The sequence below is a fragment of the Microtus ochrogaster genome, linkage group LG5 (assembly GCF_000317375.1).
Source record: "Microtus ochrogaster isolate Prairie Vole_2 linkage group LG5, MicOch1.0, whole genome shotgun sequence".
In the NCBI taxonomy this organism is placed as follows: Eukaryota; Metazoa; Chordata; class Mammalia; order Rodentia; family Cricetidae; genus Microtus; species Microtus ochrogaster.
This window is the reverse complement of record NC_022031.1, coordinates 40,575,828-40,589,852: the sequence shown is the minus strand read 5'-3', so window position 1 is coordinate 40,589,852 and position 14,025 is coordinate 40,575,828. Positions and strand designations below refer to the sequence as shown.

The 14,025-nt window shown below is 48.3% G+C and overlaps 1 protein-coding gene across 1 annotated transcript in view; it reads left to right on the top strand.

Annotated features, from left to right (window-relative positions):
* The window catches only part of Shb (SH2 domain containing adaptor protein B), a 113,277-nt gene that overhangs the window by 65,309 nt on the left and 33,943 nt on the right, over positions 1–14,025 (top strand). The window contains exon 3 of the mRNA XM_005362128.2: positions 11,033–11,248. Within this exon, the coding sequence (XP_005362185.1) occupies positions 11,033–11,248 (216 nt within the window). The remainder of the gene's footprint in view (positions 1–11,032; positions 11,249–14,025) is intronic.

Below are 14,025 nucleotides of genomic sequence, written 5' to 3'. Positions count from 1 at the left end.
TCTCAAGAGGAAGGCTAGGCAGATTTTTTGCCAGGTCTCACCAGGTCCCTTCCCCTGGACAGCTGCACTGGGTATGGGGCATGACGCCAGCAATGTTCCCTCAGCATGAGGCAGCGACCAATTAAGGAGCCTACAGACAGTTGGGGTTTGACCAGTGTGCCTGGGAAGCCTGGCAGGGTGCTTCAGTTAGGTGATGGGCTCACCAGCCAGAAGAGGTTTCTGGCAGTACTGGGAAGGAAGCCTCCATGCCTGCTGTCACTTTGTGGTTTCCAGCATAGAGCTTGCCTACAGGGCTTGCCTACCAGAAAGTGCTGAATGGTAAAACCGCCAGCTCAGGACAATGTCCTTTCCTTCAAAGGCTGATCCTAATGATGCCTGTAGGCACCTGCCTATGGCCTTGCCAGATAGTCCCAGTTGCCTGACTGACTGATAGACTGTGAAGCAGAAAAGTAAGGACCTAGTCACTCAGCTCAGTGGGACCTGGCCCTTCCAGGACTTGTGATCCTCAGTTCATGCTCTTTTTTGTACCTAGTGGAATGGGGGTATCACTGACTTACTGGAAGAGCGGTACAGATGGCCAAGTGTTGAGAGCATGAACTCTGGAACCAGGCTCTCTCTGTTTCTCACACCATCGCCATGGCAAAATAGCCAGGTCTGTGAGTTACCACCTCCTAGCTGTCAGAATAAAAGGGAAGCTGGGTGTACTGTGCTCAGTAGACCTGGCCCCCAGTACTCAGAGTGGCGATACTGTCCGCACTCTGCCCTGCTGCTCCACAGTGTAAGCTGTAGACTTGACAGTTCAGGAGGGTCCTGTGGCTCCTCCAGAGCTGGCTCTGCGCCCCCTTGAGGACATGTGAGGACCTGCTAAGGGTGAGGGCTGTAGCTCTGACTGGTCTGCCATTAAAACCCACCCCCCATGGCTTTATCACTTTAGAGAGTGGCCCTTCCAGGTCCCTCTGGAAGCCAGGCTTCTTTGTGCTCAGCAGAATGGAAGATTGCCCCAGAGGCACAGGCCCTCTGCACCAGGACAGTCCTGATGGACTTGTGCCTGACTCCATTTGCAGAGACTGAGTCCCTGCTGGGCCCTGGCCCCTTTCTGCAGCATGGGCTCAGCTCACCCTCAGGGTTGGCCTGAGGATGCTGGCAACCCACCAACCTGACTCTGGACCTTGTGTCTTGTATCTGTCTGAGCCTCCACTTCTGCATTTACAGTGCAGTTCAGGTTGAGTATTGAAAATACTTGCGATTGAAAAGTTTTGAGATTTGGAATGTGTCCTGGACTTGGGGACGTATTGGAGCCATGTATTGGTACCCAGGTGTAAACACGAAAGTTATATATGTTATACACACCTACTGGCGATAGCCTAAAGATAGTTATATATGATATTTCAGCATGCCGAATTTTGACTGCAGCCTGTATATTTATAACATGAGGCCCAGTGTGTAGTTTTCTACTTGTGAGGTCATGTCAGTACTCAAAAAGTTTTTAGGTTTTGAAATTTTAGATTTTGTACATGTATTAATCTTCTCTGTGTGTCTTGGGATGAGGAACTTTGCTCCCAACTCCAAGGATAGTACCTGGCATAATAGCAGGTGCTAGAAGCAAAGAACCATTATTAAATTCAATCGATGGTAGATGATGGTGCCTAGATTCTCCTGCTGAACCATGCGTTCACCAAGAGTTTGTCTCAACATTTTTCTGGTGTAGGGGCCAGTGTTGTGCATAAAAGGGTTTGTCAGTGAGTGCTTGGAGAAGCCGGTAGGCTCCTCACTTGCCTGTGAACGCAAATAGACTTTAAGTAGATGTGTTGGCTCACCAGTTGAATTGCTGGTGCACAGTCATGAGGACTAGAGTTTGGATCCCAGTACCCACGCAACACCTGGCATTCCACAAACACCTGTACCTTGTAACTCAAAGGCATGCAATACCCTCTGCTGTGTATTTACCCACAAACACCTGCACACACACATACATGCAGGTAGGCAGACATGCACACACATGTGCAGACACACACACAAATCTTGTTAAAAAAAAGTAAAGGCATTGTCTTCTAAAACAGTGACCCCCTTTAAACAAAAATCTGCCCCACCCCCATTTTCCTTCACCTTCACTCTCTACAGGGGAGGGCAACAGAGTGCCCCAAAGCCAGTCACTAAATGATACAGATTGATGGCCTGAGCTCAGAGACACAGCAGAAATGACATAGAATACCAAGGAGCTCTGTAAATCAGAGAGGCATGTTGGTGCACAGGCTTTGTCTACGCTCCGGTAGTTCAGGCCAGAGACAAGGTGCTCAAGAGAATGCCCTGTCCCTGGGCAGATAATCAAGAATGGGAACAACCTGGACCTCATCCTGGCTTCCTTCTGAGTCGTTTTGTCTTCCCAGGGATGAACACAAAGGAGTAAGTGTAGGCTTGCCAACACACGGGGACTGTTGTGGTTCCATCCTCCTGCTCTGCAAAGCCCAGCCTCTGCTGGTTGTATTTCTGTGCCCACCTATGAAAGAGATGTCAAATAGGTCTTAATTAGTTTTCAGCTTCCTGGCTCTATGTAGCTTGGGAACTAGAATTATAGAGAGGAGGAGGACATGGGGCTGGGTATAGGATCAGATTGTCTCCAGGTTCTGTCCCTGAGTCACCTGCAGCCTCCAAGGAACACCTGAACTCTAAACACCCAGGCAAGTGCCTCAGTTAGAGAGAGGGTTTTCTCTGGCAGGTATAACACAGTTCAGATGAGGAGGGCATGTCTATCCCTTTGATGTGGTACCCTGGCACCAGGCTGAGTTTCAGCTGTGCGTCTAGTTAGGAACAGCCACCCGCCACTCAAATGGAGCGCCTCACTTGGTTGAGGTGCTGGATGTGCTTTTAACACCTCAAAAGCCTGCCCTGCTTCCCAGAGACGAGAAGAAGACAAGTTGATGAAAGAAATGTCAGAAAGCATCTGGAGAGGCAGGAAGAACCTGGTCCAAGAGTACAGGCCTCCAGGCCTCAGATTCCCCACGTGTGCACTGTGGTGATTGGACATGCCGAGACCTCCCTATGGCTGTCTCAGATCATGCATGGCAGTAGCGTAGAGCTTGACTTCTACATGGGGGGGGGGTCAGACTGCGAAAGCAGCTGCTGAAATGTTGTGTAGACAGGTTCAGAGGTTTAAAGTTCCCGTAGGAGGACTCTCCTGTCCAGCTGCAGCACGCTGATCACTGAGGCTGTGGGGGAAAAGACAGTCTCGGAGAAGGGGTCGGGTGAGGCTCGAGGAAGCTCATGTAACTGAAATAGTGATGCTCTGAGGGTGCTTCCTTTGCGCCAGGCACCTTTGACATGTGTAGCTTCTTTATGCTCATGGCATCTTTCCCAGGCTGGTGCACTAGTCTCACACACAGTGAGGAGTAAGCCGAGGCAGCAAGTACTGAAGCAAGTCCTCTGTCAACCCAAGTGGTCTGCAGTGGTTTCATCTTTCAACCTAAGTGGTTGCCCTCCCCTACTCTAAGACCCAAGGTTTTCCTCTCATCGAGGGCTCTTTGTGGGCCAGCTTGGTCCATAGCAGCTACACAGTTCTAATCATGCGATCTTTCCTAACCTAACCTGAGACTCAAGTCTCCCCCACCTACAGGCATGGTGTCCCCATAGCTGCACAGCCTGGAAGAGTGGTCAGATGGTGGTGATGCTGGTGATGTCATCTGGTTGATGTGCTCTGGAAGAGGACAGGTTTCTTAGGCTGAGAGTGACAGCAAGACCTGGGGGTGGAGAACTCTCAGGACCCTGTCCCTACTGAGCTTTGCTGTTCTGTGACTTGAGAGTTGCTGTGGGTTCTCAGACCTGGGTGGAAAGGTTAGAGGTGAGAGCTGCTGCCAGCACTGCCGTTCCCAGGGAGCCTGCTCCACACCCGTGCCACTCCCTCTCACTCACCTTGCACACCCGTGCCACTCCCTCTCACTCACCTTGCACACCCGTGCCACTCCATTCAGCCCACCTCATCCAGAGGCTCCGGGACAGTGTCTTCTCTCAGGTGCTGAACTTAGTGCTCAAGGCCCCCAGAAGCCACTCCACCTTCTTCGTACAACTCATCTACCCTTGCATGTCTGCAGACTCTCCATCTACCCTTGCATGTCTGCAGACTCTCCATCTAACCTTGCATGTCTGCAGACTCTCCAGTGCCCTGGCCTGTCTCCTCTATCTTCTGTCCATTTCTCTGCCACAACATTCTGCATGATCTTGGGTCTCAATTCAAGACCCTCACAGATTGTCCCAGCTAAAAGCTATGCCATTGTTCATGGGTTGTAGCATAAAGTCTCACTAAAGACCTGAACCATGCCTCTATGTATTGGGCCTATGGCCCTCCCTTGTCGAGGGCCGCCATCTTCTCTCATATAGGGAGTCTAGAGAAAATGAGTGACACTGAGGACAGGTGGGTGCTGGAGAAGTAAGGACTCACCTGAGACAGGAGCTCCAAAATGAAGAAGCTCCTTAATCTTTTGAGGTAGAGATACGTGGATCTCTTGAGATCCAGGCCTGACAGGGCTATGTAATGAAACCTTGTCTCCCCCCCCCCACACACACAATAATTATTTTTATTTTAGTTCTCTGACAAGTTGTTTTTCATGAAGTATATATATTTTTTTATTGTAGATATGTCTACTTTCAATTCCCAGATTAAAGGCTGCCTGTATTGGAAAGAAGTGTATATATTAAGACTTTACTACAAATCAAAATTTATATAGAAAAGATGAGCAAAACTCATCACCCTAGTTAACATAGCTGCTGAGGTTACATGTAACTGGAGGTTTCTCTTCCACTCATCAGTTCCCAAATAACCCACTCTGAGGGTTATTAATAATTAAAAACTGTTTGGCCTATTAGCTCAGGCTTATTATTAACTAGCTCCTATAACTTAAATTAACACATCTCTGTTAATCTATGTATTGCCACATGGCTGTGGCATTACCTCACATCTTGCTTCCTTCGCAGCTGCTGGTGTTTCCTTGACTCCGCCTTCTTTTTTCCTTATATCTGGATTTCCTACTTAGCTATATTCTGCCCTGTCACGGGCCAAAGCAACTCCATTATTAACCAATGGTGATGAAATATATTCACAGCATACAGAAGGGTGTCCCATGTCAGTTACATATCAAGATTTAAACTGTTTCCACGCAGCTCCTGCCTGCACCCAGCTTGACCTGTCCCAGGCACGCTCCCCCTTCTCCCTCCCTTCTTTGATTGTCTCTATGACCTTGGCTTCTTCCACCCCTCAGTAGCGTCCAAGCAAAAAGGAAAATGTATGCAACAGAAGTTTGGGTGATAGTACAAAATTCTTCAGCTACTTTGGAAGATAGTTTGACAGCTTTCCCCAAAAGTAAACATATTCTCTTACAGTCTATAAATCATATTACCCAATACTTACCCAGAGAAGTTGCACAAGAATATTTAAAACTTTATTTGTAATTGCCAAAGCCCCGAAACAGGCAAAATATCTGTTGTAAGGAGAACCCCTTTGTTATTCCCTGCCACCCGGCTAGCTTACAGCCAAAATAACCACACAGAAACTGTATTCATTAAAACATTGCTTGGCCCATTAGGTCTAGTTTCTTATTGGCTAATTCTTACATCTTAATTTAACCCATTTCTATTAATCTGTGTATCGCCACGTTACTGGCTTACTGGCAAGATTCTAACCAGCATCCGGTCCATCTCAGGCAGATCCATGGCGTCTCTCACTCTGTTCTTCTTCCCAGCATTCAATTCTGTCTTCTCCACCTACCTAAGTTCTGCATTATCAGGCCCAAAGCAGTTTCTTCACTCATTAACCAATGAAGGCAACACATGAACATAAGAACCTTCTACACCAAATATCCTTTAGTAGATATCTGGATGGACTCCTAGAACACCTAAGACAGTGGAGTATTGCTGAAATACTAAGAAGTGAGAGGGCTGGAGAGTTGACTCTGCAGCTAAGAGCACTTGCAGCTTTCACAGAGGACCTGAGCTTAGTTCCCAGCACCCACATCTGGAGGCTTACAGCTGACTGCCTGGAGCTCCAGCTGTAGAGGGCCTGTACCCTCTGATGTCCTCTGCAGGGAGCTACACTTGTATAAAGTGTGCATGCGCACACATGCACACACGGTTTCTTAAAGAGACAGCTATAATTGAACTATCAAAGGGGGAAGAAGCATAAAGGAAATAAAAATGTGTTTTAGAGAAAGAAGCTGATCCGAGGATTCAGCATACTGCCTGATTCCCGCCATATGTCATTCTGAAAAAGGTAAAATTATGGAAATGGTGAAAGATAGGAGAGTGCCAGAAGTTGGAGGAAGGAGCCAAGACTAGGCAGATAATTCGGTGTCAGTGGAAATGCCTTGCATACTGCAGTGATGGAGAACATCCCATTACACATCTGTCCTCACATGGTGTGACATCAGTAGGCTCGTCAGCTACAACTAGCTGCTGTGTGGGTGTGCTAATGGAGGCGTCTGTGTGTGGTTAGGGGCAGGATACGTGGGACATCCATCCGTCTTCTGTTCAGCTTTTTTGCTAACCTAGAACTGCTTTAAAACGGGGAGAGAGTTGGTAAGTACAGGGCAAAGAGTGGCTTGTGTCTCATCAGATCCCAGATCTAGTCCCTCAACACATCCACTCCAGGAGGCTTCTGGTTTGTAGCAAGCTCAGCCTGTCTGGTTGCCTCTCTCTCTTCCTCGATTATCAGTTATGACCCTGGCTTTTCCAGCCCTTCTGGAAAATGCTACAGGTGAATTCTTAAGGGTTCCTTCCAGATCTAACATTCTCTGGTTTTATGGAATGTACGATGTGTTCTTTGTTGTTTCTGGTTTTTTCATTGTTCTACTTGAAAACCTTACTACTCTAGAGGTCAAGAGAAATCCCCACACTGTCAATTTCTGCTTGCTGCCCACAAGGCATGAAATCACAGCCTGCCACTTAGTGTTGAAGGTCATTTTCCTCTAAGAAGTGCATGGTGATGTCTCGATAACTTGTGGCTTCGAACATATGGGCACCAACTCCCCTATTAGATCCTCTGGGGATGTCCTGCCAGGTGGCCTGGCCTGGTGGCCCTTGACTTATGGTGCTCTTGGCAGCCTCTCGGGAAAGGAGCTGCTCACTGTGCTCTCATTTTCAGGGGCTTGGGCTGGCGGAGAGCCTGTCTGCCTAGTGTGTCACGTATTCCTGTCTTAATCACTGTCTTTTTCTTTACTAGCATCTTTATTCATTATTCACAACAACTTTGAAAACTAATTAAGCAGCAGTTTGCCTCTCTATATAGGTTCTCAGCTCTTTATTCCATGTCTGTACTTGGGACACTGCTGTCATCTCAGTTTAGATGTTATGGGTAAAATGTGCCATGTTGGTTTTGAGCAATTCCTAAGCAGGGAGCAGAATTCCCTTTGCAGGTGTTTACCTTGCCAGAAATTGTTTAGGAAGTTCAGTTATATTCTTTGGTTCTCAACACACAAACATTTCTGTATTTTATTTTTTAGCTCAACCGTGTTCCCGTGTAGCTACATTATCTTTCTATTTATCATTTTAATGACTGCTTAATATTCCATCCAGTTAACATGCCATAATTTACTTAACTATTCCCTATTGTTGAGCCCTAATTAAAATTTAAATCTATCCTGTAATACAGAGGGAAGCTGGTTTTAATGGCCACAATGACATCCCGACAGCCTAAGCTGCCATTACAGACCCAGATTTCTCAAAGAACAATCAATCCTGCATGAGAGGTGTCATGCAGGTCCATCTGATTGAATAGCTAATCTGTTCTCAGCACATTTTCCTTTTAGACGGCTGTGGATATAGTGTGCCTGTTTCTTCTCAGTGTTGCTTGACACGAAGCTGTATGCAGGTGGCATTTCCAGGCATGTCGTCACTGGTGTCTGGGATTTTTTTTGTTTGTTTTGGTTTTTCTTTTTTTTTTTTTAATTTTATTTTTTGGTGTCTGGGATTTTAACAAATTAACGGGAATCGAGGGTATGGAATGGTGTCAGGCTCTCTGTCAGTTCTTGTTCATCTCCTCTCCCATTCACTTGAGTGTCTGCGTTGGTTTCTGGGGGGCAGAGCACAGTGGTCCCCACAAAAGCGTACCTGTGAGATGCTTTATGCCCTTAGAGCCCTGATTCTCAAACTGTGGGTCTTGACCCATTTGAGGCGGGGGTGGTTAGACAACTTTCACGGGGGTCACCTAAGACCATTGGAAAACAGAGGTATTCATTATGATTCATAACAGGAGCAAAATTGCAGTTAGGAAGTAGCAACAAAAATCATGGTTGAGGTCATGGCAATATATGTGCACCTGTATTAAAGGGTTACCAGCATTAGGAACGTTGAGAACCAGTGCCTTAGAGTGACGGGCCATGCCAGAGTGAAGAAGAGGGAGGTTCTCCCAGGTCAGCTTTATCAGCTGAGTCCCAGCATCCCCAGGATCTGTTTCCTCCTCAGAACAAATAGGGAGATGTCAGGGACCCCTTCAAAGCAGTGAGTAGCCTGGGTATTTGGGCTCAGGAAGTGATTGGTGAAGTTGCTCATGGTGCTTTGCAATCGGTGTTCTCTCTCAGTTCTTTCTTCTCCTCTGCGTGACAAAGGGAAGCATGGTACCACGGAAATCAAGAAAAGCTACCTTTACCAAAGCATGGGAACATCTCTTGGGAGATACATTTACATGGCTTGCAAGCCACAGTCAGAGGGGTCTCCCTGTTCATTCTCTCCCTTTCTAGAAAATAAAAGTGCCCCCCCCCCCCGGAAAAGGATTTCCCAATAGCTATGGAGCCAGTCCTGGAACTTGCTCTGTAGACCAGTTTGGCCTACTGACAGAGATGCTCCTGTCTCTGCCTCCCAGGTGCTGGGATTAAAGACCCACCACAGCCCAGTGAGAACGAAAATTGTCATAGTTTGTGCCTGCATCACCACCAGCTCTCCAACACTTGCTAGCTAGCCTTGGGCGCTCTGCAGGGTACCAGTCTAGTGGACTTGCTTCTCATTCAGGCTTCGTAATCGGTAGCTGTTGGGGCAAGATAACTGCTTCTGGGATATTTACAGAAACTTCCTATTTAAAATGAATTCAACAACAAATACAATAATGGTTTCTGGAAGCCAGAGTCATAAAGTCGGTGTGGGACTTGGTAAACTTTGGAAAATACTGGCACAAGAGTTAATGCGGTTCTGAAGGGCAGTGTGCAGTCATTGGCCAGTTTCATCACACCAGGAGGAGGGCCGTTGTTTTCTTGGCGAGGTGGCCTTGACTTGCAGAGCAGAGTTCAGAAGCAGCTCTTGATTGGGAAGGCATCCATCATTCACATGTGTTCCAGCAGCTGTGCTGCCAGGCTGTGGCCTCTGCCATGTCTCATGCATCCAACCTCTGGTTTGGAAAGTTTGCCACACACACCTTTGTAGCTGGCCGTTCTGCCACTCTCTCCTTGAACCTGGGACCACAGCACAAGGGGACAGCAGATGTTCACATGATGAGGATTAATTAGCCTTGAAGACAAGCGAGGTTCTGCCACACAGCCCTGCCTTGGAAACAATGCCATGGGGAGTGAGCCAACCTCAGCAGGACAGATCTGATTCTCTTACGGGAAGTAGCAGGCCAGAGTAGTCAGACTGAGAGGTGAGATAGACTTTGCTAAGGGCTGGGGAGAAGAAGTGAGGAGCCCCGTATAATGGGTACAGAATTCTAGTTTGAGAAGATGAGGAAGTTTTAGGGATGGGTGGTGGTGATGCCTACACAATGAAGACTTTTACATATATTGTTTTATAATTAAAAAAAAAATAAAATTGGAACCAAGTGCAGTGGCCCTTGTCTATACTCCAATCACTGGGGAGATTGAGGCAGGACAATCATGACTTCAAGTTTAGTCTGGACCACATAATAGAAGTATTATGGAGCCGGGTAGTGGTGGCGCACGCCTTTAATCCCAGCACTCGGGAGGAAGAGGCAAGCGGATCTCTGTGAGTTCGAGACCAGCCTGGTCTACAAGAGCTAGTTCCAGGACAGGCTCCAAAACCACAGAGAAACCCTGTCTCGAAAAACAAAAAAAAAAAAAAGTTCTATGGATTACATTGTGAGACTTCCAAAGAGAAAAGTCAGCAATCTATGAGCTTGTTCTTTACGTGATGGGGCCTTGGCTCAGCCTGCTCCTACCTCAGGTGCTGCTGTCCTTTTCCGCTTCCACGAAAAAGAGCCGTGAGTTCAAATGCAGGTTCCTTTCTCCTGCCCTACCCCACCAGGTCCAGTTTCCCTTTTCTTCAGGTCAGTGTCATGGTGATGTGTGTTGACTCCTAGAAATAGCAGCTCCCCAAGAGCAAAGGTGCTGCATAAATGGCAGGTGCTCGTGATCTGGAAGCCAATCAAGTTTCTTTGCTTGGCCAAGAAGGCCTGAGTTCCGAGTCCAGCAACATCATGGTAGCTCTGTTCTCTTTTCTGAATAAGAACTGAAATGTGTGTGCTGGCTGTCAGGGGTGACTAGTCAGGTCATCCATGTCACTCCCCCAGAAGAAGCCGCCTCTTGTTCCCCAACATAGTCAGGTGGGCAGACTCTGGGGTGTAGAATTGCAGGGAGGCATCACTCAGCTTCACAGGCTTGAAGAGTAGCCTGGCCAGGTCCTCTCCAGGAAAATCTTTACATGTTGGCTCTTTAATCTATGAGCTGGATGGGCACAGGAAGGTCATTGCCCCATGGGGCTCTGTGGGAACGGGATTGAAAGGTTCAGTGGTGAAACTGTCAGGTAAGAGGGCTGGACGGAGCCCCAGATGGTACTTGTCGTTTCCCGCTCACAACTGCCTCCTGTTCTTGAAGAGGGAGAAGACAGTGGAGAGAGCTGCTGTCAGGGTGTCAGTTACGGTCCTGGGGAGCAGGTCCGCACCCAGAGAGCTGGGAAGGCACTTTCTCAGTGCAAGGCAGCCAGAAATAGAAAGGAATCATTTCTGCCAGCCCCACCTCTCTGGCTGGCAGCTCTGACATCAGACCTGGTCCTTGGTTGGGAACTACACGTCTATGACATCTCTGCTTCTTCCCTTTTTCGCCTGCAGAATTCCAGAGGCAGGAGAGTGTCCGGTCCCAACACAAAGGCATCCAGTTATATGACACCCCTTATGAACCTGAAGGCCAGAGTGTGGACTCAGACTCGGAGAGCACTGTGAGCCTTCGGCTGCGGGAGAGCAAGCTACCCCAGGATGATGACAGGCCCGCCGACGAGTACGACCAGCCTTGGGAGTGGAACCGGGTCACCATCCCCGCCCTGGCAGGTAGGAGCAATGGCCCTGCTTGGGAGGCAGTCGCTGAAGAAGGCTCAGCACCAGCTGAAGTAAACAAAATACAAGCAGGTCCAGTCTGACCAGGCTAACACCAGTTAAATTGGGCTGTTCTTTTTCCTAGTGCCCAGTGGCCCTGCAAAGATGGTAGAGGTTCCTGAGGGAAAAGAGGACAGGCTGGCATTGTAGGTTTCCAGTCCAGTCTCCCCACCGGCAGGGCTGATCCCCTGGGCCTCATGGAGTCCCTTGTGTCTCATCTGCTCCCTCATGGCTTCAGGGGCTGCTGTGTTTCTCACCTGTAGTTGTGACATGCCCGCTCGGAGCTCAGGCCCTCCTCACTTAGTATCCCAGAATCAAAGTGACCCCACTACAGCCTTTCTACAACGTGGTATGGCCACATGTCACAAGTCAGAAACCCCTGCTCACATTCTTTGGTTTCAGGCCCACTCCTGAGACTTTATGCTCACCCTGATGGTCTGAAGTTGAGAAAAGACAGTTTATGCTCATGAGAAGTCGGGGCCCCTGGGATGACTGGCACAAGTGTTGTTTAGAGGAATTTTGTGCATCCATGTGGTGGAATATTGCACAGTCAAGAGTAAGTGAGGTTCGGAGTGAGCTGATAACAACCAAGGGCAATGCTTCTATGTAAGATTAAAACGTGAAAGCCAGATGCCAAGACACTTAACTGCACGTAAGAGTTTAGACACAAAAAGAGGGGCATGGGGAGACTGATCCAATCCCACAGTGAAGTCATAGGAGAGCTTTATTTATTTATTTATTTGTTTGTTTGTTTGTTTGTTTAAATATTTACTTATTATGTATACAATATTCTGTCTGTGTGTATGTCTGCAGGCCAGAAGGTGGCACCAGACCCCATTACAGGGTTGTGGTTGTGAGCCACCGTGTGGTTGCTGGGAATTGAACTCGGGACCTTTGGAAGAGCAGGCAATGCTCTTAACCTCTGAGCCATCTCTCCAGCCCCGAGAGTTTTATTTAATGTTCTTTCTTACGCACAGCTAGACTCTGTTTCCCTTCGTAGGCCCCTCGGGTGATGTTCTAGACACCTCAGCATGTGCCCTATGTTGTTCCCAGGATATATGACATGCCCTGCACACACCCCAGTACTCCTGAAATGTGCATCACAGCCTACCAGGAAAGAGCCTGACCTCCCAGTACCCTGCTCAAATAGCCTTGTCTCTGTGAGCACCACCCTGGTACCTAGCCATGCCTGCTTCAGGTACCCTTGCCTGCTAGGCTGTGAGTCTTCTCACACCATCACAGAGCTGCTTCTGTAGACGTAAAGGAACCCAAGGGGGCTAGGCTCCAACAAGAGTGGGAGGAGTTTGTGCCGTCCATAGCTCATTGCAAATACTGACTTGATTGAAGGGCGGAAAGAGGGCAAGTGGCAGCTGTCCCAGATACCTTATGTCCAAGCATGAGTCAGCACCACAGACAGGTGCTAGGGTTCCCCTGTCTCATCCTGGATCCTCCTGGGGCCCTGGAGGACTCTTGTTGTTTGTGATACTCTCGTCTAGTCTGACACTTGACTCTCTAGCATGGTCTCTGACCAGCAGTGTTGGCATTGCCTATGAGCTGCTCAGAAATCTCACATCTGGGGCCACTGAGATGGCTCAGTGAGTAAGTAATGGTGTTTGCCACCAAGCCTGTTGACCACAGTTCAAACCCTGGAACCCACATGATGGAAAACAAGAATTCTTGACAGTTACCCTCTGATCTCCACGTATATACCTTGGTACATGCACACGTATAACCAAGCGCGCGTGCGCACACACAGACACACACACACACAACAGACAGGCATCATTTAAGTTTGGACCTTATACCAGACTTACACAATTGGAATATGTTGTACCAGATTCCCACCACTAGGTCATCTGTGTCGAAGTACGAGTGAGATGCACTTAACCTGGAGGACATCATCTCTCAGAAGGCTGTCTGTCTGGAACCTGCCCACTCATGCTTGGAGGAAGTTTTAGAACTTCTGTACCTGTAGTTGTTCACAAAAAGGCCTCAGATAGAACTAGCTGACAGAAAGACCCACAGCATCCATTCTGGCCTTGGTTCAAGTCACTGATTTGTTATCTCTGGTGCCACTGCCGCTCACATTCTTGTCCTGCCTTCTCTCATCAAGTGTCTTGGCTTCACATGCCCCACTCCAGAGCAGATGCTGGCTATGCTCATCCCAGACAGCTTTGAGCTCCCTACTCATTTCCTGGGTTGAAAGGGGAGGTGGATGCATCACTCCTGGGCTGGAGGACACTGAGCAAGCTTCAGTCTGTCCGCACGCAGCAGTGGGTAGAGGCCAGCAGGCCACTCCTCAGGTAAAGATGATGCTTTACAGCAACTTGATTGGATTTCTGAGTGTCATCATGGTCCCATTTGCCAGCCCTCAAGTGTGGCTTCTTGGAATGAAGGGCAGAGTTTCCTATTGAGTGGCTGCTAAATGTTATCTGAGTGTGCATGCACATGGGGCGTGCGTGAACAGGTATGCACATGCAAGTGAGTTCTTGGAGTGTTCGGGAACTGGCAGTGCTCTTAGGAACAGCTATGGAAGATGAAGTTTGCTGAGCACAGCTGCCTCGTCCCCTCTTTCCTGCTCTGTTTTTGTGACTCTGCCTGCTCAGGCTGATTGGGGAAACCTGAGTTGGGGGCCTTTTCCATGCTTTCAAAGTCTGGAAAGGCATAGAACTGGGCCCTGGAAGGGGGAGGTAGGCGCTTGGGGGTAGCTTGACCTTGTGGATGGACTTTCC